Source organism: Cryptomeria japonica, chromosome 10, assembly GCF_030272615.1.
Source record: "Cryptomeria japonica chromosome 10, Sugi_1.0, whole genome shotgun sequence".
Classification (NCBI taxonomy): domain Eukaryota; kingdom Viridiplantae; phylum Streptophyta; class Pinopsida; order Cupressales; family Cupressaceae; genus Cryptomeria; species Cryptomeria japonica.
The window spans coordinates 775,883,048-775,910,340 of NC_081414.1; the positions used below are offsets into that span (position 1 = coordinate 775,883,048).

The 27,293-nt window shown below is 32.9% G+C and overlaps 2 protein-coding genes across 3 annotated transcripts; both read left to right on the top strand.

The window, feature by feature from the left end:
• Positions 1-787: 787 nt before the first annotated feature.
• On the top strand, positions 788-4,263 carry LOC131076084 (UPF0481 protein At3g47200-like). The gene is made up of 3 exons (XM_058013129.2): positions 788-872; positions 1,242-1,359; positions 2,382-4,263. The coding sequence occupies exon 3, from the start codon at positions 2,493-2,495 to the stop codon at positions 4,083-4,085; it is 1,593 nt and encodes a 530-aa protein (XP_057869112.2). The 5' UTR covers positions 788-872; positions 1,242-1,359; positions 2,382-2,492; the 3' UTR covers positions 4,086-4,263.
• A 13,324-nt stretch (positions 4,264-17,587) lies between these two features.
• Positions 17,588-22,206, top strand: LOC131076086 (UPF0481 protein At3g47200-like). Of its 2 annotated transcripts, none has more exons than XM_058013131.2 (2): positions 17,588-17,654; positions 20,229-22,206. In XM_058013131.2, exon 2 carries the CDS (start codon positions 20,996-20,998, stop codon positions 21,881-21,883), a length of 888 nt encoding a protein of 295 aa, XP_057869114.1. In that variant the 5' UTR covers positions 17,588-17,654; positions 20,229-20,995; the 3' UTR covers positions 21,884-22,206. Both variants share the same exon structure in this region, with proteins under 2 accessions (XP_057869114.1, XP_057869116.2).
• Positions 22,207-27,293: the final 5,087 nt, after the last annotated feature.

Below are 27,293 nucleotides of genomic sequence, written 5' to 3' on the forward strand. Positions count from 1 at the left end.
CATCATCTTTCATGTCTTTGGAATTCTTTTCATCCTGATGATGAATCACGGAGTGTGATTCGAAACATTGATGGAAAAAAATACACACAATCAAATCCAGAAAAATACATTAGAATACAAAATGGATTGTGGAAATCTCATAGCTTTAATTAAAGATCTGTCATAATTAAATTCATCAAAAATACTGTCAAAACAATACAAAAGATTAAAAATTAAATATATTAGAATTTATGGATCTCTATTTTTCAATGAAATTAAATAATTCAAAAAACTTTTTAAAAAACCATCTTAAAATCATACCCTTCGATGTAAAAGGAACAAATTCAAATATAAATCTTTATTACGAATTTACATTTAAAGCACTTTTTCTTTTCTCCTTCATGGTCTCAATCGTCTCCTTTATAAATTTGAGTAAGTTTCGCCATGATTATTGCCTCGCCACATTTATTTATTTTCATTTTGTCCAGAAAATACAGATTTAATAAGTTTTGTTCCAGAATATTTTTTCACATTAAAGAAAATATGGAAATAAAGTATCCAGTTCTCCAATGCTTCGTGGAAAAATCCTCAGAATTCCACCGTCGATTTAGCATAATCTTTGATTGAAGAAAAAGGCTTAACAGGTGTAGATTTCCTTGGGCATAATCTTTAATCAAAGTAGTTTGTGGGGATCAAAATAAATAAGTAAAAGATGGTATGTGGGGATTGCTTGTACGTGTGACGTGTAATTCTGCCTTCAAATCATATAAATTGATTGCGTGTCTTTCCATTGCTAATCGATGGGCGTCTCCTGCACCAAAAATTTGGGAGAAGTAAACGTGGGATTCACAGTTTTTCTCTTCATATTTTTTCTAAGCATTTCATTACTTCTGGTATTATTTTTATTTCCTCCATAAGACTATACCATACTATAACATTTACTTTCATTGTGTGATAATCAATATTTACAACCATTAGTTTTTGAAATATCCATAGATTTTTTTAACACTGTGTGATATCTTGTTAAATTGTGCTCCCAGCAATCACAAGATCAGTATTAATGGTTTAAAGACATAATTAATTTACATTTTTACAAATTCATCTTCAAAAAGATAGATTATTATATGAATTTATATGGTTGGTATGGTTTTATATTATATAGCGGCAGTGATTTTTTGGGATTTTGAAAGCATGATCTATGATTTTAGATAGAATTATGTTTATTAATTCCTTTCTGGCTGATTTCAACTGATCCCACGCAGGGCTGTTTATAGCAAAAATACCGATTTGAGGCATTGCCCACAAAGTGCAGCGAAATGTTTTGATACAAACTCCATTGCAAAATCAACTCTAAATGGACAGCTTTCGCCAATGAAATAGGTTGGTAGCTTCGCCTTCGTGATTTTATTTTTTATTTCAGTTGTGATTATCTTCTTTAAGCATCGACTTGCTTCTAGAATTCAAAGTTGTTGGATGTAGCATATATTTGTTTTGTTTATGTATTGAGAATGTCTGCATTGCTATGATCTCTATTTATGAGATAGCAAACCAAAACGGTTTCTGATTGAAGTAGGTTCATTGAATTGAATTTCACTACCCAAATTTTGGAATTTTGTTGAATTCATTTCATATCAAAAATAACAAATCAATTTTGTTTTCTTTTTTGTTCAAAAGGAAAATTAGTTTTTAATGATGTTTCAAAATAAAATTATTATAAAGGGTCATAGTTCAATTGAATGAGTACAACTGGTGAGAATGATGGTATGTGATATAAGACCATTTATCAAATTCAAACCTTGAAACGCGTTAGCTTAAAGTGAATTGTGGTTTATATATGCTTACTCAAAATATTTTAAACTGTTGTATAAAAACAGAGATACCGACATTTCTATATTCAGACTTATTTCCCTGCAAAAATAAAAGATTATTAGATAACGTAATTTTTACAGATTTAATAAGACTAACAAATGAATTTTAGACCATCTTAAAATCTTGACATCGTATAGAAAGGTGTGGACAAGACCGTGAGATACAGTTATTTTTTATTTTTTAAAAATGAACAGAACCGCTATTATAATTTACCTAAGGTTAGTTTAAACAAAAATAACTAAGGTGACATTCCATCAACACTCTAGACTTGGTTAATATATGGGGTAACTCAAGTATTGGGATCCTTCTCCCTGCCTCTCTTGCTACTGTTTTACCTGTCCAGGACGTTCTATACATTTCTGTGCTTTTATGCTCCAGAGTTTAGCCCCGTAAGATTTCTTTCCAACTATTTTCTTAAAACATTTATAATATTGCTTTACAAATGATATTTTATTCTTAATCATTTAAAAAATATCATATATTACTACATTTAATGGTGTTTTAACTTGTTGAAACTCGTTAATTTTCCACAGAAAGAGATCAGAGGAAATTCTACACGTTTCAAGAAACAGGGCAAGTCAGAGAAAGGGAAGAAGGATTTTCACATCGGGTATTGAGATTCAGCAATTGTGAAGGAGACAACGATGAGCGAGAAAGGAGGTGAGTCAGCAACTCTGAAAGAGACAAGCATGAGGGACAAAGGAAGTGAATCAGCATGGGTGGAAGAAGTGAAGTACAGATACACAGAGGGAGCTTGGAGTAGAAAAAAGATGAGAGAGTCTTTCGGAACTGTTTGCATTTACAGAATTCCCATGTTTCTCAGGGATTTAAATACTGCAGCCTATACACCTCGTGTTGTATCCTTGGGCCTTTTCAATCATCAACCCACTAAGGAGTTGTCTGAAATGGACCGTCCCAAAGTGGACGCCCTTCTGAAAATGTGGCAAAGGCTTCCACCACAAAAGCAAACCTCCTTATTCGATGTGTTTAATAAAGAATCCTCCATCTCTCGCATAACAAGCTGCTACGAAGAAGAAACAGATGCCGCGGATGATACTGTTGTTTGGAATTGCCTTCTGGATGGCTGCTTTATTCTTGAAATTCTTAGAGTTCTGACACGGCCAGAAGAGAAAAAAGATCAGCCTGGCTTTCCTCCTCCTTCAGATGCTGAGGAGGATTCTGATCCCATTTACAACAAGAACAGAATCAGATCTTGCCAATTTGATATCCTGGGTGATCTTTTCATGATGGAAAATCAGATCCCCGTTGTGGTTCTGGTAAAGCTATTGCAATTGGAGATGGATCCACCTCAGAATGCTGCGAAAGAATTGCACAGAATGCTTCGTGAAATAACTTTAATAGTTCACCCTTTCCTAGCCAGGGGGTTTCGCAAGGAAACACCAGATTGGATTGAAGAAGATAAAGATCTGGAGAAATACAATCACATGCTAGGACTGTTCCACAGCTTTGTGACAGAAGAACACCTAATTCGGGGTCAAAAAGATAAACCCCAACAAGAAGCTAAAAATGATTCTTCTACTATTTGCATTTCAATAAAAAATTGTATGGGCAAACCTCAGGAAGGAGATCAACTGCAAACTCAGGGTGATAAAAAACAAAAAGAGACCGAGGAAAAACATGATGATGAGCGGTTCCTCAAAGCATTTATAAAGTCTTCGGCTTCTGAGCTGTTTAATTCAGGTATGAAGTTCGTGCCTTACTATGGAGTCCCATCAAAGGAAAAACTATCTTTTGATAAGAATAAGAGGGCTCTTTCTCTGCCCACGGTTTTTATCACAGATTCTTCCGAGATGATCTTCAGGAATCTGATGGCCATGGAGGCATGCCGGCCAGAAAGTGCCAAACATATTTCATACTATGTATTGCTGATGAATACCTTAATTGAAGGAGAGGAGGACGTTGCCGTGCTGAGGAGAACAGGGGTTATTCAGAGCTCCATGGGGACCGATGATGAAGTGACCGATCTGTTCAATGAGCTTTGCAAAGGACTGGACTTGCAGGATATTGATGAAGACCCATTTGTGAAGGTAAAATTTGATCTGAATGGCTGGTATAATGACCGGCACATGGTAAAATTGAAAAAGTGGATGAAGAAAAATCCCAAGTTTGTCAAGAACGTATCTATGTTTTGGGCAATCCTACTTGTTTTAGCTGCTGGTCTACACACTCTTTTCCCAATATTCCAAAAATATATAAAAAGTCAAAACAATTCTTGAATGAAGCTCACCCTGCCAGCTCTAGTTTAGTTTTTTCTCCACCCTGTGATGTAGGGTGGACTCTTTTAGGTTCCACGCTAGCACGAGTGCACTGAATAAGTCTGTTTGGTTTTCCGCACTACTATTATGTATATTGACGACTTTAAACAAATTTCAAATCAATCTCGGTTGCTACATATATTTTATCATGTCTATTTACTGCATTGGGTGTTTGCTTCGAAGTCAATGTTATATGCATATGAAGAATATAGGGAACTTTTAAAACATTGTATAAAAAAATAATATTATATAGTGATATATATTGTGATTTGGTAAAAGTAGTTGAAAAGAAGGCATGTAATTGATGTGGTTAAAGAAAACCACTCTTAGAAAATAGAGGAATGAAATTATACTTTGAAAAGTTAATGCAAAATATCACAAATATAAGTAAAGTACTCATGTTATTATGGAGCTAAAACTATTTGAATGGGAGGAGGAGGAGGGTTATGGTAAGTGGATTCACTTGACAATTTGGAAAATCCAAACAATCAAGGATAGACTTATAACCTTTGATCATGTCCTATTTATCTTATTCTATTTCATGATCAATTGGAGTTGGGAAAATAAGAGAAAGTGTTACATTGAACCAAGCAAACTTCCTACTTTCATAATAGTCAAAAGGATGCCACTATCACACTAAGAAGTAGAATAACCACATGGTGGAGACTAGCCATGACATCTATGCTTAGGGGACATATGGGATCCACATCTGAAGGAAATAGTATGGTTATAGTCATGACAATGCCTATGTAGAGAGAAGGCATATGTGCTAGTACGTGAAAGTGACACATGGGAAATAGTACACAAAACACTAGCCTAATGCCCAATAAGAATCTACAATTGGGAAACTTTCAAAGCAATTCTATCAAATTTGACCTGAATCTATAACATATCATTATGTAACATATGATGATTGAATGATATAGATGAAAAAATGAACATTCATTACAACAGTTAAAAACAAAGTAGTATTCCTTCTTTCCATAAAGTAGATATAAGCTCTACTTTGAAAGCATGCCAAATTTGGAGAAATTGCAAAGGCATTCTAGGTTAGTGAGCTAAAATAATCATAGGATAGGATAAAATGTTTGGCAAAAAGTGTTTGAAGAAACTCATTAATCTAGGTCCACATACCTCTCCAACATGGATAGCACTAGCATGTTATGTTTGATAATATATAAACATCCACACAAAGGATAGAGTTGGTTAGAGACAATCAAGTGTATAATCTAAGATTCAATAAGTGGAATTTAGTAAGGGAGATGCCAAGAAAAATGAACTAGTTTGGGCTTCACATGATAGCCCAAATTATTTGAAACATACTTGATGTCATTGAGTATCAATTGATTTGAGACTCCACTTTGCAATGAGTTTTAAAACCGTTGGTAGGTCAAGAAAGAGCCATGAGTAGCCTTAAAAATGATTTTCATTTTATAAAGGAGTGTTTGTATACCATTCCCAATATTTCAACCAAAACCTTGTACAACTTCGAATATTATGGCTCATCTAGAGAGGATTAGATTTCATAATGGTTTAGAAGGGTCTTCAAACTCTTGATTTCTATATTTATATTTAGCTTTAAATTTTGGCCACTGTGACCAACAATTAATGGATTTGGAAAAGAGGTCTTATTTATATGAAACGGATCTTTTGAAAAAAATTTAAGTGTAAACATAAAATAATTTAGAAAGGGTTCTATCATGGAATGCAACCATATGAGACCACCAAAGAAAATACTAGTTTATGAAAATATTAATCTTGGAATCACTATCAGTCTATGTATGCGAAGGCTTAATGGCTTCTCAAGAGTTTTAGATACTTATGAAAAAAATTCCTTGAGCTTGCATAGGATCCTTTTATATTGAGAATGTAGTGAAAGCCTAGACCTTTCTAGGCCTATCTGCCATGTATAGTTTCAAATTAATACAATGTTAAAGAGGAATTTTCTAGGCTCAATTTCTCTTTAAGGATTTAATAATGTAACTTCCACACAAGTCCAAACCTTTTTGTGAGTATCAATAAGGCCAGGTTTAATGAATTTATGTTAAAGATAACAAAATTACAAGTAACTCCACACAACCATTATCCCTAATTAGAAGAGGCCTAAACAAAATGATTGATTAATATATGTAAATTTTAAAGGAACCAAGTAGGAAGACTATTACACATTGGTGGCAACAAGAAATTTGAAACATAATTTAAACTTAACCATAAGGATAAGAGGATTTAAAATCTAGAATTACAATTTATTTTTAATGTAAGATGAAGTAGACTATCAAAATGTTGAAGATGAGTATTAACAATCAAAATGAATACAAACAAAATGAATATTTTTTTTGATTAATTAATTTCTAGGAAAAATAGTCAAGTTAGGGAGGATTTGGTAAGTGTAATTGATGATAGCATTGATACATTTATCATTGTATCCTAGAGCCAAAGGCAAGGCAAAAGATATTTAGAAACTACAAGGATTTCACTACATTATCTCTCTACTCTAGGAGATTGCGAAATGAATCATCAATAAAGTTTCTAATAAAAAGATAGAGATTTGTGTTATGAAGGAAAATATCTTGTCCTCTATTGGGAAAGTACATTGTTAAACAAAAAGATAAAACCTTTTTCTACAAGAACATAAATAGCTAGAGTAAGAGACAATCTTAGGTTGATGAATCTAAATAACCCAAATGAAGAGGATTGTTTATCATTGGAGACGAGATAAGTTGTAGAATTCATAAATAACATTCGATTTGTGTAAAGGAATTAATGGTTAAGTACAAAAGCATAAGAATTTTTTTAAATGAACGTCCATTCAATACAATAATAAGCTCTGGGAAATTCAACTTTGATGATAATGGCTCCATCCTTTAGTCAAAATGTGGAAGCATTTTCTAGGAAAATCAAGGTTTGTTATATTTGGGATAAACCAATGAAGCACTTACACATAGAATATCAATATAGTGTAAAAATATGAAATATAGAATATTATTTATACTTTTAAAATATGAATTTACTATGATACCTACATGAAAACTTTCAATTTGGATACATAGTATATACAAAAGTGACCTTCTAAAAAATGTGTATTGACAACCAAAATATGCATGTGTATCATTGAAGTTCAATCAAGATATTTTTTTCACTTTTTTGATAAAGTTTTGTCAATCATTTTTTACTATGATTAAATTTTTTTTATAAATCCCTTATGTACAACCAACATAGTTTAACCTAATACAATTGTAACATATTTTTTCAATGTGTAAATATTGATAACTAGATTTGTTAGACATAATTTAAAGAAAAAAAATCTCATTGGCAACTTACATATGGCCTATATCAAATAATGGAGAGTGAGAGCCGAGGAGGATGGGATAGGATTTTTATGGATTGTGATGCCACAAGAGAGGATGGGGATGTAGATGATGATAGAGATCTTGTGCTTTGCATGTTGTAGGGAAAGACATGTGTTCTAGGTCTCTAGACTTCAGAGGATTGTTAAGGAAAATAGATGGAAAGAGATATCTATAATTGTATTTTGAGGGGTATGAATATGATGGAACAACCATTATACCATCTCAAATCATTCATAAATTACTTTGATATAACATGGAGAACAAGGAGCCGTATATTGAATTCCTATTGATTGTTTGTCATAATAACTAAGCTGGAATTGATAATTTAACTATCATTGTATTTTCCATTTGAATCTAGAAAGATCCAACTTGTCACAAAAGATATAAATTCCCTTTTTATATATGTGCATTCCTTTAAATTTGTTACAAATACCAAGAGGTTTGTGATCTCATTGGATGTGATTGTTTCAATAAATCAAGGAGGTGAAATTTTTTGGACAATAACTTAACGTTTGATTAGACCAAATCAACCTTTATGAGATGTAGATTGTCATGCTTTCTAGAAGCTATTGAAGAGGACCAAGACATGAGCTTTAAATAGTAATGCTAAAATAATCTTGTCATTCTATTTTAATGGTCTAATGGTTACCAACATTAGCAAAATGGATGTAAAAACAAGCTAGGTTTTCATATTGTGCCTCAACATCCGAAGATGTAACTATTTATTTATCTATTAAACACACCCTTGTTAGAAAGAGTATATTATTTTGAGTCTCCTTTATTTTTTTATTGAATATATTGAAGATATAAAGTGGTTGGTATACCCAATTTATTCCTCCACTTAGCCCACATAAGCTTCTTATAAGTGGATTTAATTGATCGTACTAGTTTTTAAGGGAAGAGAACATGATGAGATATTCACATGGTTTCCGATTATCTAATTTTGTTGGAAATCTAATTGTGATTAACCATAGATAAAATTCAATTAGTCTAGTTCATGATTTTTCTTTCAATATTTCGAGAAACCACCTCAATGTGTCTTTCAAAGAAACATCATCATTGAATAAGAAATGAAGATACCTAGTAATGGGGCCATGTTTAACCTCTTTCTATTCACCAACAATCCATGGGGGGGACAACATGAAAAGGTCTAATATATCCAATGTGTGAGTTACTTCATCTAATGAATTTTAAGCAAACATTGCCACCACCAATGAAGTGGGGTTGAGGAACTTAACATAGAGGAGAGAGGGGTAAGGTTGTACATGTTGGAAGAGGTATCCAAGAGCATCAATTGCAAGCACATATAGAAAGGGAATAATGGGAAGAGCTTGATTGATGGATTTTACATAGTTAATTTAGATAAGAGAGTCAATTATTGCCCACCTTGCACTAGCATCTATGAAAAACATTCAAATTTAACTAAAGAACGATAAGACAAAATCCCAACTAATGTAACATGTTAAAAATAAAAGACCATATAATGCAATAGTATGACTTTTAAAAGTCTAACTTGATAATATACACATATTCAAATATTTACTCTACCCACTCAACCATTTCAAAGCTGGAATCAAGTTTTTTAAAAAATCTCTCTCCGAGAGAGTGATCCTGTATAACATCACCTACTTCCTATGTATTGTTTATTTTCCTATGCATTGTTTATTCTGCATCTTCTTTTTCATTAAATTTAACATTAAAGAAAGAATGAAAGTGATGGAGAATTATCCCATTCGGCCTAATCATAGTAGTACTCAAGGATGAAAGAAAGCTAACAAGTATTTCAGTGGTAGGTTAATGGGAAGCACGGGTTGTACAAGTTGCGAATTTGTTTGAACAACCCATGGAAAAACCATTGAAGGAGAATGAATTGCTTTTATCTTTTCTTGATGACTTTGGTATAATCTTTAGTTAAAGTAGTCAAAAGAGAAAGCAAAATAGGCCTGAGAATTCAGAATTTCCTATTAAAGTAAAATTGAGCAACTACAGAGAATAAAAGGAAGGTATGACGTGTAATTCTACTGCAAATTACATAAATTGGATGTGCATATTTTCACTACCAATCGGTGGGCATTTGCCTCTGCAAACGTTTGAGGCGTCTGAGCAAAATATTGTATGATTGACTTACAATTTTTCATTATTAAATGTGAGGTGGGAAGATGCATATAAAAATAGAATAATAAACCAGAACAGAAAGAAAAACTATGCAAATGTTATATGACACTAACAAGATAAACTGATTTTTTCTCTATTGCATTACATAAAACATATTTACATTGCCTCTTTTTATAGAGAAACTTAGAAATATATGGAAAATTCTAGAAAGGTGTCGACTCACACAAATTTAGGAGATACATACAGATTTCATATACGAAAACTGAAGATTGCATAAATACATTACATGAAATAACTATGCATGAAATAACTAAGAGTTCAACTGCTGATTTTATGGTGATAGAAATTATCGGAAATTTTTAGAACCTTCTAACACTCCCTCTTAATTTATAGCACTAACTACATAAATATTTACAATACTCAAAAGATTTCTCAAATATTCAAATTGTTTTTGTGCCAAGGCCCTTGTGAATATGTTTGCAAGTTGTTCCTTTGATCTGCAATGTTGTAGGATGATTTGTCCATTATTGACCAACTCTCGAATGAAGTGATATCTAGTGTCAATGTGCTTTGTCCTCTTGTGAAAAAATGGTTCTTTGATAATGCACTGGTGGACTTGTTGTCACAATAGATTGTAGTAGGCTCCTCTTGCTCATGCATTAGATCCTTCAAGATTCTCCGCATCCATTCTGCTTGACATGATGCTGATGTACCTACTACATACTTTGCTTTTGTTGATGAAATCATGACTATTGGTTGCTTCTTTGATGCCCATGGTACAACACCTGTTCCAAGATGAAATGCATATCCAGATGTACTTTTTCTATCATCAATACTTCCTACAAAATCACTATTAGTATATCCAATCAACTGAAAATTATCTGAGGTAGAATACAATATTCCGTGATTCATATTTATTGAAATGTACCTCAATAACCTTTTTCCTGCTTGCCAATGTGAGATCTTTGGTGTGTCCATGAATCTAGAAATCAAACTAGCTCCATACATTATATCCGTCCTAGTTGCTATGAGATACATCAAACTACAAAGCGATTTTCAGAATATAGTTGAATCAAAATCTGTCTCATTATCTTCTCTACTTAGTTTTGTCCCTATTGCCATAGGTGTAGAAACTGGACTGCAATTTATCATTCTAAATCTTTTCAAAACATCTTTTTCATATTTACTTTGACAAATGAAAATGCCCTTATCATTTTGTGTGACTTCAATACCAAGAAAATATTTCATTAAACTCAAATCGGTCATCTCAAATTATTTCTTCATTGTAGATTTAAAAATGTCTATAGAAAGATTTCTAGTAAAAATCAAGTCATCAACATACAAACAAACAATTAAAATCTGACCTTGCTCATTGACTTTGATGTAAAGAGTGGGCTCACTAGTACTTCTGCTGAATTCATTTTTTATCATGTATGAATCTATCCTGCTATACCATGCTCTTGGTGCCTGCTTCAACCCATAAAGTGCCCTCTTCAACCTGTATACCTTGTCTTCATGTCCTTTTATTTCATATCTTGGTGGTTGTTGAACATAGACTTCTTATTCTAAATATCCATTCAAAAAAGCTGATTTCACGTCCATTTGGTAGACTTTCCAATTTTTTTGAGCTGCAATAGCTAGTACCATTTTAATAGTATCAAGTCTAGCTAGAGGTGCAAATGTTTCATTATAATCAACTCCATATTCTTGTGCAAATCTCTTAGCTACTAACCTTGCCTTATATTTATCAACTTCACCATTTGCATTATACTTAGTTTTATAAACCCATTTCACACCTATGCATTCTTTGTTCTTAGGCAAATCAACTAATTCCCATGTATCATTTTTCACAATAGACTTTATTTCATCATTCATTTCATTAGTCCAATGTTATTCTTTAATTGCATCTTCAAAATATATGGGATCTTGATCAAATAAAGATAAATTTGATTGCATATCTATCCTATCTCCTTCATCATAAATTTCTTGCAAACTTCTAATCTTCTTTCCTTTTAGTCTTGGTTTTAAAGATGCAATTGTAGGACATGAATCATTACTTACTTGTGGACTTGATGATTTTCCTTGCTCAACTTGCCTTGATGAGTTTTCTCCTTGTGGGCTTCTTGATGGACTTCCTCCTTGTTCATGTGATTGTTCTCCTTGTTCTCCTTGATCTTTTTCTCCTTGTTCATCATATGGTATTGTTATTGCACCTATAATTGTCTTGTCTATATTGTCATCCCAAGATTCTTCTTCTTTGAATACAACATCTCTACTTACAATGACTTTCTTGGTTATAGGATTAAACAACTTATATTCCTTACAGTATTCATCATAGCCAATAAAGATGCATTTTTCATTCTTATCATCTAATTTGCTTCTTGTTTCCTTAGGTAAATGTGCATATGTAATAAAACCAAATATTCTTAAATGAGAAACACTATGATGCTTACCACTCCATGCATGTTGAGGAATCATGTCCCTAACAATCTTTGTTCGACTCTTATTAAAGATATAAACTGCATGAGCTATTGCTTCAGCCCAATACTCATTGGGTAGATTCTTACCTTTCAACATGCTCCTTGCCATCTCCATTATTATCTAGTTCTTCTGTTCTGCAGCACCATTTTGCTGAGGTGTGTAATTTGTAGTAAATTGCTTCCTTATTCCATGATACCTTCAATAATCCAAAAACTCATTTGACTTGTATTCACCTCCTCTATCTGATCTCAATGTTTTGATGGATAGGCTATTTTGTTTCTCAACCAATGCTTTGAACTCCTTAAAATTTCCAAATGTCTCATATTTATATTTAAGAAAATAAACCCATGTTTCCTACTAAAATCATCAATGAATGTTAGAAAATAAATGCTCCTCCCTAATGATGGTGTTTTCATTGGACCACATAAATGTGTATGCACAATTTCTAAAGGTTCCCAAGCTCTATATGACACTCCTTTTGGAAAACTGTTTCTATGTTGCCTAGCCAAAATACAACTTTCACATGAACTTATTCGTGATTCAATAGGGGGTAAACCTCTTACCATTTCCTTTCTTTACAAAAAATGCAATCCTTTGAAATTTAGATGGTCATACCTCAAATGCCATACCCATGCTTGCTCTAGACTTGTTGCCTTGAAACTTGCTTCCATCTCCTCCATCATTTCACTTTCCCTGCGAAGTGGGAACATTTTGTTATTTGTCATCTCAACCTTTGCAATCACCATGTTACTTGTAGAAATATCAAATATAGTACAAACATTATTCTCAAAAACAAATCGATAGCCCTTTTGAATAGCTTGTCCAACACTTATAAGATTATTCTTCAAACTAGGTACAAAATAAACATTAGGAATATTTTTCTTAGCAAGTTTAGTTATCACATTAATTTCACCTTTGCCCATGACTTCAACAATATTATCATTACCCAATTTGATTTCAAATTTGATTGAAGTATCCAAATTCTCAAACAAATCCTCATTTCCAGTCATATGATTACTACAACCACTGTCTAGAAACCAAATATTATTTGAACTTTCTTGAGCTACATGGCATGTAATGAATAATGTTTCAGAACTACTTAGAAAAATATGCATTTTGCTTATTCATATCAACTTGTTTTTTTTGACATTCATTTACTTAATGACCATACTTCTTGCAGTAATAACATTGCACATTTGATTTTTCAAACCTTTGTGATACCTAATTGTTATTACGTCCCCCTGAGCTAAAATTTTGATTTCTCCTTCCTCCTAGATCTGGACTCCTTTCTTCTCTTTGATAATTGTTTTTTCCTCTTCCTCTGAATTTTGGATTTCCTCTTCCTTCGCCTCTACCAAAGGTCACTTGTGTTTCCAATTAATTCTCCAATGAGGTGCCAACATTCTTATTCAACCTATCTTCATGATTTTTTAAAGAACCAACCAACTCATCTATAGAAAATATAGTTAAATCCTTGGATTCCTCAATTACCACAACAATAGCATCAATTTTTTTAGGCAAACTCCTTAAAATATTTTCTACAACCTTTTGATATGTTAATTCATCACCATTTTGCCTTATTTGATTAACCAAATCCCTAACAAGATATGTAAATTGTTCTATTGTCTCAGAATCTTTCATTTGCAAATTTTCAAATTCTCTTCCAAGTGCTTGTAGTTTGACAATTTTTTCCTTGCTAGTACCTTGATATGTTGTTTCAAGGATGTCCTAAGCTTGTTTGGTTGTAGTGGTTGTCTTGATCCTTCCAGCAATTGTATCATCCAATCCTTGTGCAAGTATCTGATGCCCTTTCTATTCTTTTGCCTATTTTCATTAAGCTTTTTCTTATCATCTGGACTCAAAATATACTCATCTTGTGGTTCAATATAACCATTTATAACAATGTCTAATAATTCATGTGAATCAAATGTTAATTTCATTCTAAAAGCCCAATTATCATAATGTTTACAAAAAAATATTGGAATAGGTTGAAAATTACCAGTACCAGATGCCATAGCTTTAAAAAGTACACTTTTTCACTTCTTTCTCTTCAAACAACTATGTTTGCCTTCAATAATTTCCTTCACAATGCTTCGAAACACTAATTCAATTTTCACAAACCTCATATACAGTCTGATTGTAACTTGGATCTACAAAACAAAATTCACACGATGTCTTTTTTTGGCTTTGATACCACATGTGAGGGGGTAGATGCATAGAAAAATAGAATAATAAACCAGAATAGAAAAAAATAATGCAAATGTGCTACGACACTAACAAGATAAACTGATTTTTTTCTGTATTGCATTACATAAACATATTTACATTGCCTCTTTTTATAAAAAAACTTATAAATATATGGAAAATTCTAGAAAGGTGTCGACTCACACAAATTCCAGAGATACATACAGATTTCATATATGAAAACTGAAGATTGCACGAATGCATTGAATGAAATAACTATGCATGAAATAACTAAGAGTTCAACTACTAATTTTGCATGGGTCTTCCAAGGCTTGAAGCTAGTTTTGGAGATGGTGTACATGTAGTTCACTAAATTTATTTGGTCACTGTCAATTATTCCTTAATAATTATAGATAAGTTATTCATCTAGAGAAAAAAATCAAGACTAATTATTTGAACTTTGATCTCTTAAGAGAATTTAGAATAATAATGAAGTTTCTAAAGCAATTTGATAATGACATTATGTAATGCTAATAAACCTAAAAGAGTAGATTTCCAAGAACAAAAATATGAGATAATACTAAAGCTTATGGGTAAGTGATAAAAACTAGTAGCAAAGCTTTATAGATTTAGGTGAAATACAAAAACAAGGAGGTTTGTGATGGGTAGACAAATTTAAAATTGGTGTAAAATGGCACTTTATGATGAAGTGGTTGTCATGTGATGGTTTGTAATCATACATTACCTTTGGATTACCAAACGCGTTGCCATACCTTATTCTAAATGAACCTAAAATACTTGCACATCCACTTGGAGTTGAGAGGATGGTCAACAAAAATAGATGGATGAAGAAATATACAATGGGCTTTGGGGGGGTAAAATTGTTGCAAGGTGTGCGCCCTTGGTCTCCTTGTGTTATGTAGTGCAGCACTCAGATTTGTGACATGGCTTAACCACCTCCTATGGATTCTATAAGTCTAGTGGTTCTAATGAGCATTAACAAGCCGGTCTTTTGGTGCGATGACAACCACACTTGTAACAAGTGGTATCAGAGCTTGGTCACATGTTCAAACCCTTTTCTTCTGCTAGGGGGGATTTTCGGAAGGTGTGCACCCTTGGTCTCCTTGTGGTGTGCAGCATAGCGCTCGAGTTTTTGACATGGCTCAACCACCTCCTATGGATTCTATAAGTCTAGTGGTTGTATCGGGCATTAACATGTCAATCTTTTGGTGCAATGGCAACCACATTTGTAACAAAAATATGGTGCTATAATGATCGGCAATGCTAGATCATTCATAAGACTAATATAACATGAAGACCAAGATAGTAAAGAAATAAGGAGCCATATATTGAGTGCCTAATGATTTCTTATTGTAATAACTAAGATGTATCTGATAATTTAACTTATGTTTTCCATTTGAAGATAGAAATGTCACACCTATCATAATAGAGTCGAATGCTTTATTTTTTATATAAGCATGTACCTTTAAACTTGTTACTAATACCAAGAGGTTTTGTGATCCTATTGGATGTGATTGTTTCAATCGATGGAGGTGGTGGCTAAGCTTAGGCAATGGCTTAATATTTGATTAAAGCAAGTCAACTAATATGATATATGTATTTTTTATGTCTTTTAGAAGATATTAAAGGAGACCAAGCCATGAGTTTGGAAGAGTGGTGCTAAAATAATATTGCCATACTAGTTTAGTGGTCCAATGGTGACCAACATTAACAAAATACATGCAAAAATAAGTTGTGTATATTTTGTGCTTCACCATCTAAAGATCTCACTATTTATTATCTATTAAACACACCCCTATTGGAAGGGGTTTTTTCTTTGAAACCTCCTTAATTTCTTAGTTGAATATAATGTAGTGATAAAGTGGTCCGAATACCCCTTTTTTCCCCAATAATCCAATCAAAGGTTTTTTATAAATTGATTCAATTTATTGTAATAGGTTTTAAGGGAACCTAACATGATAAGATCTATATACATGGTTTCAATAATAATTTTGTTGGGCATCTACATGTGCTGAACCAAAGATAAAAGTCAATTAGTCTAGTTTATGAATATTCTCTTAATATTTTTAACAAACAACATGTCCTTAAAAAAAAAAAATAACAATATTGATGAAGCTATGTTTACCTTTCTTCGATTCACCAAGAATCAATGGGGGAAACAACAAAAAGAGGTCCAATATGTCCAATATGTGAGTTACCTCATCCATTGAATTTTGGATAAACATTATCACCACCGTTCGTGTGTGCACACATGCATGTGCGTGTGCATGTGCGTGTGCATGTGCGTGAGAGAGAGAAGGGTGTAAGATTGTGTGCATAGAAGAGGTATCTAAGAGCATTATTTGCAAACACAAATACAAAAAGGAATAATGAGAAACTTTGATTGTTGGATTTTAGAAAGGTAATTTAGATTAAAAAGAGTCAATTATTGCCAAACTTACACTAACATCTACGAGCAACATTCAAATTTATCTAAAGAACATAAGGTCAAATCCCACCCACTGTGACATGTTAAAAATAAAAGACCATCAGTATTGTAGTATGTCTTATCAGAATCTAACTTGATATTAAGTACATCTTAGACTGTTTACTAAGCCACAACAATGCTGTAAAGAAAATCTACCCCAAACAAAGTGATCTACCCACTGTGACATGTTAAAAATAAAAGACCATCAGTATTGTAGTATGTCTTATCAGAATCTAACTTGATATTAAGTACATCTTAGACTGTTTACTAAGCCACAACAATGCTGTAAAGAAAATCTACCCCAAACAAAGTGATCTTTTATTGCAGCAATATTTCCTGCGTATTGATTATTTTGCATCTTCTTTCTCATTAAATATAGCATTAAAGAAAGAATGGAAATGATGGAGAAATATTGGCCGGGCTAATCATAGTGGTACTTGAAAGAATTCTAACCCTTTTGTCAGCGATAGGTTAATGGGAGAATGCACAGGTTGCACGCTCCATAGAATAAAAAGCAAGAAGCACGGGTTGTACGGCTTGCCAGTTTCTGCCAACACAATCCGTAGAAAAATCATTAAAAGAGAAAGAAGCGAAGTGTCTTGATTCTCAGGCAATGAACAAAATACAGCCCATCCAAAAGAATCTATTCTCCATCTTTAAGTAAAGTAGTCAAAAGAGATCAAACAATTTTATTGAAGATAAACTTTAATTGAAGTAGTCAAAAGAGAAAGCAAAAGAAGCCTGGGAATTCGGAATTTCCAAGTAAAGTAAAAGAGAGCAGCTGAAGAGAATAAAGGGAAGGTATGACGTGTAATTTTGCTCCAAATTACATAAATTGGATGTACGTGTTTCTACTGCCAATCGGTGGGCGTTTGCCTCTGCACAAGTTTCAGGCGTCGGAGATAAGATAGAGTGAGGTCTATTTACATTGTTTATTATTATGTTCATATTCTTTTTTATGTTCATATTATTTATGTATGAAGACATTAAAAAACAAACATGTAGTTTTCGTGTTGATTCAATGATTAAATGATTTGATAATTTGATTAGAGATCAGAGATGAAGGATGCATTACATTAACTTCTATATAATTTCCTTATTGATTCAATGATTAAATGATTTCATCATAATGTCTAGAGATCAGAGACAAAGGATGCATTACAATGATTTCATCATATAGAAGTTTTGGATAAATTGAAAGACAACTAAAAATAGTCGCATGCATTCTCGTCCTAGAATATAAGAAATTATTAGATATTCCAACAATCTTGTTTTGAACTTGTCAAAGACTTAATCTTAAACTGTACTTAATCTTAAACTGTATTAGAAGATTACTTTTAGGATTTGAAGGTGATCTGAAACAGGATGATGTATATTGATCCGAAGGAAACATGAAATCAAGAAACCAAGAAACTGTATACATAATCCAATCAAGAATATGTTTCAAATATGAAGCATTAAAACATTTGTTTCATAAAACTATCTGTTCTGAGCGTGAAAGTTTCTGCAGAACCATTCCGTGCCTTGCTTGAATTGATAAATATTACAAAATTGCTCTCCTTTGTAATTCAGGAATATTGCATATGCCCTTTATAGAATTTATATAATTTTATAGAACCTTTTTCCAAGCAGTAATTTATATAAATATTGAATTTTATAAGCAGTTACTTTTTAAGTGAATTAAACGTGGAGATTTTGGAAGGGTCTCAATTCATTAGTACAGGTTCAAGTAGATATGATAAAGAAGTTTAGTAAGTATAAATCAAATTAATTGTTAGTTTCAAGGTTACTATCTGGTGGGTTAGCTTTAAGGTTTTTTCGGGGCTTCTGGTTGTGTGATGTCAGTTGCTGTTTCTGTTGTTGTTTTTTTGTACCGTGTGATATCTTAACTTTGTGAGTGATCAGGATTGACTTTTAACTACCTTTACTTTGAATTGAGTGTTTATAGACTTCAGTAACTGTTAATGATGAACAACGAGCAACCAGCTCAATGTGACTTGAAGTAAAAGTACTTTAGAATGCTCTGAACCCTCGCATCATTCCTCCCCACTACCTTATTGATACAATTTTTTTGGTTCTTGGAAAGAACTTCCATTCATTTAAACCAAACTTGAATTACAAATAAACAAGGGGCATGAAGAGAACCTTTCCTTAGATCTCAACCTCTTATTTAAGCTAAAAGAGCCCTGAGTGGAGACGAGGGAAACTCCCTGCCACTTCGAACCACGGGTAACTCCACATCTGATCAAGGGAGAGATGGCACCATTTGAGTCTTTTTTTCTCATGGATTTTGCTTATTTGATTGATCTTTCGAAACATACCTGCATGATTATCGATCTTTTATTTTTTATTTAATTTGAGAGATAGCACTACAAAGTGATAGAAGCACTTTACTAACAACCACATTAACATAGAATCTAGCAGACAGTAGATACTCTTTGGTTTAATCATCAATGTCAAGTCTGCCAGAATGCCCTGAATGAGTTAGCTATACCATCCAATACCTCCTCCCAATAATCTAACGCCAAGAAATCTGACCAAAAAAGCCTGCCTAAAGATCTCATTGTGGAGAGAAAAACCCAGATGCCAAATTTTCCCTGGTAACCCAGCTTTGCCAAGGAACCAAAGCCCATGCAAGATAGTCCTAGCACAATCATCATGATTTTTCTCCAAGCCTATTTCTTGAACACATCTATATTATTAAGATTAGGAGCCTCAAGAATTCTATAAAATCTTAATATGATATGAGAATTAAACCAGTCTAAGAGCCCTACGCATTCTAGAGCGGCTTGGGGTGTTAGAAATAAATTTCAATTAACCAAAGACGGACTGGTCTTAAGAGGTCAGTATTTCGCATATATTAATAATAAATGGAAGATCTTAGATTTGTATCCTAAGTGATCTAAAATTAAAAACAAGAACTATTAAAACATAAATCTCTGTTGTGATGCATTATTCAAGGGCACAATCTTTGGATTTCTTCTTTAACGAATGGCTATAAACATCAAATTCACAATCAGGCCTTGGTGATTGTATTAATTCCATTAGTTAAAAATGAAGCTTAAACATTAGTCTGTAAATTAAATTCTTTAACATCAGAAATATTAGTTGTGGTCTCTTTCATTGTGTTTGCCAAAAATTAACGATGAAATGCCATTATAAATTTTCTCGATTTCATCTTCAAGTGCTAACGCTTCCACTTTCTGCAAATGAAATTTGTGGCTACAGTGCGAATTGATCAGTTTGGGGAACGCGAAACATACATAACTTATAAAAACTCTGTTGTAATATACTTGGTATGAGGGAAAACAGAGAAAATGACATTTCAATGAAATAGTATTGCATTTAATGGTGCTCGGCTTCACGAAAATCCTGATTTCTCAGTTATTGTTTACTTGATATTAGGGAAAACAGAGGAAATGAAATTTCAATGAAATAGTATTACATCTTATGGTGCTTGACTTACGAAAGTCTTGACTTTTTCAGACAAAGAGATGCAAAGAGGAGTTTCGACTCCTGTGAAGCAAGAGAGAAAATCCGAGGCAGCAAAGAGGAATTCCCGCATTGCGGCGAAAGCGAAAGCTCCAATAATGGCGGGGGACAAGACGATGAGTGACAAAGAAAGTGAATCAGTATGGCTGGAGGAGGTGAGGCACAGGTTTAATGAGGGAGCCTGGACGCGGACAGCGAGAAAAGAAACCTCAAGAACTATTTCAATTCACAGAATTCCAACGTATTTCAAGGATCTGAATGCCAAAGCCTACATACCACGGGTTGTGTCGTTAGGCCTTTTTCATCATCAGCCCACCAGAGCATTGTCTGCAATGGACCGTCGCAAAGTAGATGCTGTTCTGAGAATGCGTCAGAGGCTGCAACCATCAAAGAAAACATCTTTAGTCGATTTGTTCAAGAAATCAATCCCTGAAATAGCAAGCTGCTACGAAGGGGAAATGGATGCTGGGGACGAAACTATTGCCTGGACTTGTCTTCTCGATGGCTGCTTTGTTCTTGAGATTCTCAGAGTTCTAACCCGACAGGAAGATCAGATCAATCGTCCTGACAATCTTACTTCCCCTACACAGGTAGAGGAGAATTCCGATCCCATCTATAATAAGAATAGGGTTAGAACCTGCCAGTTTGATATTCTGGGTGATTTCTTCATGATGGAAAATCAGATCCACATTAAGGTTCTGTTGAGTCTATTGCAATTGGAGATGGATTCACCTCAGAGTGCTCAGAAATGATTGTACAAAATGATTTGTGAAATCGTTTCAATAATTCATCCTTTCCTTCCCAGGGGATTTCCCACCGCGGAAAAACCAGATTCATTTGAAGAAACTGGAGATCTGGAGAAATATAAACACATCCTGGGACTGTTCCATTGCTTTGTGACAGAAGAATACTTAGCTAGGCGGTTAGAGGGCAAACACAAACCAGACATCAAGAAAAATTCTTCTGCTATTTGCTTTCCAATAAAAAACTATAGAAGCAGACAAGAAGAAGAGCAATTGAAAAAACAGAATGACAAAAAACAGAGTGATGAAAAGATCGGTGATGAGCAGGAACTTAATACATTTATAAAGGGTTCGGCCTCAGAGCTCTTCGATAATGGTATGAAGTTCAAGCCTTACTATGGAGTCCCATCGAAGGAAAAAATATGTTTCAGGCACAAAACCCTTTCTCTGCCCACAGTTTTTATCACAGATACTTCAGAGATGATCTTCAGGAATCTGATGGCCATGGAGGTGTGCCGGCCAAAAAGTATGAAATATGTCTCATATTATATATTGCTCATGAATACCTTGATTGAGGGAGAAAAAGATGTTGCCGTGCTAAGAAGGGAAGGGGTTATTCAGAGTTCCATGGGAACCGATGATGAAGTCACCGACTTGTTCAATGAGCTATGCAAGGGACTCAATTTGCAGGATTTTCAGGAAGACCCGTTTGCGAAGGTAAAGCGGGATCTAAATATGTGGTACAATAATCAACGATGGGTAAAATTGAAACGTTTTTTTATCAGGCATCCCAGGCTTCTAAGGAACTTCTATATATTTTGGGCAATCGTACTTGCTCTGGGGGCTGCTGTACCCACCCTTTTACCAATAGTCAAGAAATTTTTGGACAATCAGATCAACTCTTGATCGAAAGCCACCATGCTCTGTTTAATTCAGTTTGTACTTCTAAGGTTCTGGTTGGATTGTGTGTGCTTGTTTAATACTGTGATTACCTAAATAACTCATATAAGAGATAATAAGTTTTCTTCCATAGGGAGTCTGAAATTGTCTCGGAGATAATCGGAAACCCTGTAACCAATCACTCTCAAATGTTTTCGTAGATCCCAGTGAATGGGATTGCATGGTATGGCCTTTCTGAAAATGAATCAGGTTAGTGTTTGAATTTGTCGGTCACGTAGGGCTGTCAAGTAAGTTTTTTAGGATGTTTTTCCACAGTGCATACAGTTGTATGGTTGGCAATATTTTTTTGAAATATAGAGGCGCCCACTATTTATTTCTTCATATTCTATGTTTTCATATTTCTACATAAAAATTGACAGAGTTTGTTTTACAACTGAAAGGAAGGACGGACAATTCAAAATATTAGAAGTTTCTTATTGGTTGAAAAGACAAAAGTATCAATGATCGCAAATTTAAAAGTTTAATTCATATATAAAATAAAATATTTTTTAATATACATTACAAAATGATTCTGATCATTATTTTTGTTAAATTGATCTTTTGAACATATTGATGTGTATTGATGATTTAAAGTTCTTTTACGGATAATTAAATATAAATATGAAAGATACAAATATAAAGACGTTTCATGATGAAAGATACAAATATGGACATGGCTATGGAACCCTAGAAGACCGTCATTGCTAGTCCATGTAAGAGAACGAAAGGTATGAATATCATAAGCATCGTCTAAAAGAGGCAGGTCTATTGTGTTGAAACCCTCACACCTTTACCACTATCATAGAGAAAAAGCCTATAGTCTTTTACTATTGAGTATTTTTTGAAGATCTCCATTGAGTTTTCAAGAAAAGGTGTTTGCAAGGAGTGATAGAGGTTTTATATAGTAAGAAATGGTGAAATGAATCCTATAATGATAAGAAGCTAGAAAGTTATTCTCAATATTGAGAGCCCATTTTTAGGGATGGTCTACTAAAATAAATGTGGGTAGCTTTATTATAGAATATAAGCAATTTGCCAAAACCATATGCATTTAAATATTCCTTAAACCATTATGAAAGCCTCTTCATAAAACCCTTAGCAAGACTTCATAAACCATTGTTGTTAATATTTAAAACCTTGTCATTTGCTAAAACCACTATAAAAAAGTCACTTTAAAACCCTTATCAAGCAGGTCAGGATCCCTAGAGGCAATAAAGATGACTTGCATGATGAGTAAAAGATAGTCTCGGAGAAAGACAGAGAAATCATTTTTGAAGATGATAGTTGAAGTAAGGAAAATGTGTGGAAATTAAATCATTGTTATGAGGATTCACAATCATATAGTAAGAAAAGGAAGTGATAGTGACAATGTTAGATTTCATATCTCTCATCATACAACGATAAAATCATGAACTAATATGACAATCACAATAATAAAAAGTCATATGAATACACTAAAAGCATTGACTGACAGCAAGTGATTAGGAAAACTAAGTAAATAAGTGAATGGGTAATTTACAATCCTAACATGACATTGGAAAAGAAAGTGCACTATGATAGTCTTGTAGGAGGTGAATACTTGTGATAACGAGCATGAGAAGGAGGATTCCCAATGAAATAATAGTAGAAGGTGAATACTTGTGATAACGAGCATTCCCAATGAAATAATAGAAATATGATAATCATTGAAAATTAGATGTTTTCAATAGATCATGATAGTCCACTAAAATTTGACAATTCACTAAGAGATGGCGGTCAAGGATAGTGAGTAGACCATAAGGATACGTACATCATAGCAATGTACACATACAAAGGGTTTGTGGATTTTTTTCAGAATGGTAGTGAACTCATTTACAAAAAATACAACATGAAATATAATGCAAAAGAAGAAATATCTCATGAAATATAATCTTAAAAAGTTAAAATGTAGTCCAAAAGATGAAGAAATGAAAGAAAATCATGAGTGTTGCAAAGAACTCATGGGTTTTCTTACAAATTATTAGAAATGATAAAGAATACTGCCCTTAAAAAAAGGATAATTTCCATTTTGTCATGAAAAAGCTATTAGGATATAGTGACATTAATAATGCAATCCTAATACATTCACATGTCTCCATGTTCCTTGGAAAGTGTTCTCTAGGATATGTGAGGAGAATATTTTATATTTGTACTTTATGGCTATTTTGTAATTCCATTTTCAAGAGGTGATAAAAGATAAATTAAAATGGAAAAACTATACTCTTTTGCAAATCCACTTTGAGAGATGAAGGGTCATTCATTAGGCATCGGAGTTTAGGAAGAGAAACAATGTCCATTTGGGGATTTGAACAATCATTGAGAGTTACAAAGCACTTGTAATGTCAACAGTCTAATTGGCTTTGGGTTTGGAACCCAAGGATGAGTCACTTGAATAATTTTATTAGTTATTATATTTATTGTCTAATCATTTTCCAAAGCATGGTTTTTTGCAAGTGGGTTTTGCCCCTTGTTACAAGAAAATAGTAATGGTTCCTTCTCTGCCATTTGGTTATAAATTGGAGCCAAGGCATAGTTGTTTCATTATAAGTTTCTTTGAGGTATCTAAGTAGTTCTAGGTTTAGTTGGAGAAATGAAGTGAAGTGTATTATTACTGCATTGTCTCTTTTGAAGACTAATAATATACTTGCCCTCATTTTATGGTGAACTTTTTTCCGAAAAGGGTTTCTCCATGTAATTCTAGTGTCTTTTACAGTATAGTGGTTTTATATTTATGTGGGATTGTGTAGTCACATGTTTAATTGAGATTTATATTTATGCAAAAATGTTTTTTAAATTTGTAATTGCGTAAGAAAGAATATCGCAAGAATTCTTCACCTCGTTTCTCAACATTTCATATTAGAGCTAATGGTTTTGTTGACAGGGGTAAGCCTTTGTCTTTAAGTGTTGAATATTTCTCCTATAGTGAGAGATATTTTTGTGTTACTTTATATTTGAGAAAAGGATTAAAATTTATGGCTTCTACTTCTAGCACATATATTGGTAAATTCAATAGCACCAGCTATGAGATGATGAAACTAATGATGGAATATAGTTCGGAAGAAAGAGATAAGAGGTTTCCACTTTCAAATGAAAATAAACCAAACTATTATACTATGATGGATGATGTTTGGAATAAATTGGACAATAAGGTATGAGGAACCATTCACTTATGTCTTACAAAATTTATCCTCTTTAATGTCTCAATGGAAGACTCTGCATTCAAGTTTTGAAAGAGGATATGTGATAGTTATCCAGCCAAAAGTTTGTCAAATAAGTTATTTATTAAGAGGAGGTTGTATTCATTGAAAATAAATGATTGTGAATCTATTAGTGTTCATTTGAATGCATTTTATCATATTTTAAGTTAGTTTACATTAATAGATGTTAAATTACAAGAAGAAGATAAATACATATCCTGTTTCTTTTCTCTTTTCCCAAATCTTGGGAAAATATAATTGTTCCATTAGTAGTGGTAATGAAGAGCCAAACATAGAAAACTTGATTTCCATACTTCTTTTAGAATATTTGAGCAGAAACTCTATGGATATTGGTTCCCAAGATGCCTTGCATGTGAGAGGAAGGTCCAAAGAGAAAGGGCCTAAAGGGGATAAAAAGAGGAAGAACTATAAAGGATATTAAAAGACCCCTAGAATTAGCAAAGTAAAATTTTTAGATTGTGGGAAAAGAGGGCAACTAAAGAAGGAATGTAGAACTAATAAAAAGAAAAACTTTTCTTCCTCTGAAAAGTCCACAAATGATGATTGTGATTCTTTGTTTAATTCTACTACTAGTGGGTTTTTTAATATTCTTGGCTTATTGATTCAGATGAATCATACCACATAACTCCACATAAGGTGTAGTTTTCATCTTACAAAGAATACGATGGGGAATAGGTTTTCCTTGGTGACAACAACACAAAGAAGATTGTTGGTAAAGGAAAGATAAAGTTTACTTTAGTGGAGGGGTAAAAACCATTAAAGACACCAAAAAGATGGAAGACCATTCTTATATTTAGTTAACTTCTTGATTAGAGATAGGATTATTTAAGGGTTTGTACAAGAAATTGAGTCCATTTTTTGGTCAAAAAGTGGAATTGTTTTCCGTGATTTTTAGATTTGCCTCATTTGACCTAAACATCTAAAGCACTTAGAGATTTAATATTGTAAAATGTCATTACTAAAAAATGTAGCACTCAAATTCTAGTTTTCAAATATGTAATTTATTATAATACCCAACTAATAGAACTTGACTTTCAAAAAGGATTTATGAAAATTACTATTTCAAAGTCTGCATTTTAGGACCGAACCATGCACGTGTATGGACACCACTTTTTGACACAAATAATTATATTTTTTTAAACCCTTTTGGAAAAAGATTTTTAACAAATTGAAGATTGACAAGGATAGTTTTTTGTACATGATTTTAATATTTGTTTTTTTATTAATTTTATATTGGTCATATTTGTTGTTTTAAAAACCCCTCATGTATGATCACCATAATTTGACCTAAACTTATCATTTTTTGAAGGTTATTTTTAATATTGAAAATAGTTCTTTGTAGATTGATGTCATATAGATTTTTTCCCAAAAAATATAAAAAGCAAAAAGTTATTCAATAAATAAGAAAACTTAATATTTCAACTTTATGGAACAAATCAAGTACAAATTGATTAAAAAATAGAAAAAATAATTAAAAAATTTTAAAATTATAATTTTGGAATCCACAAAATATAATCTCTAATGGGTTTTAATTTCGTTTGATAATTTTATAAAAATGGGCATCAAAGATATGCCAAAAGCTAGTATTTTGTTACTCACATAGTCCAACCTTGTACTTGTAGGTCCAAAGCTTAGGTTTAGGAATTCCAAGCCTTAATCGACACAAATCCTGATGGATGTGATGGGATTGGTTTTAAAATTTTAAATAATAGGGTCATTGTCTATAATGGGTCCCAATTATTTAAATGTAACCAGTGCCCATTATATAAAGTGCAAAAATGAGCTTGTAGGAATTTTATTTTTAAAAAATACTTTGACATAATGAGGTCCCATTTTTTAAATAATGGGGCCCTTTTTTTACATAATGGGGGGCCCTATTTTTTAAAATTATATATTTTAAAAAATGGGGCCCCATTTTGTAAATAACAAGGCCCCTTTTATAAATTTTTGGATTGAGATCTCAAAGAATAATATGTACCCATTTTTAAAAAAATGGGTCCCCATTTCTAGTGGCCCTCTTCCCAACATGAAAACCTCCCTTAATTAAAACCTAAATTCTTGCACTCACCCGTTATTGAGAGGAACAGTTCAACTAAAAATAATTCTAGAATACAATAATTAAAGAGTTGTAAAATGGATAC

Excerpts from the sequence above, each read along its gene's own strand:
- LOC131076084 (XM_058013129.2), top strand. The coding sequence starts at position 2,493 with ATGAGCGAGAAAGGAGGTGAGTCAGCAACTCTGAAAGAGACAAGCATG.
- LOC131076086 (XM_058013131.2), top strand. The coding sequence starts at position 20,996 with ATGATTTGTGAAATCGTTTCAATAATTCATCCTTTCCTTCCCAGGGGA.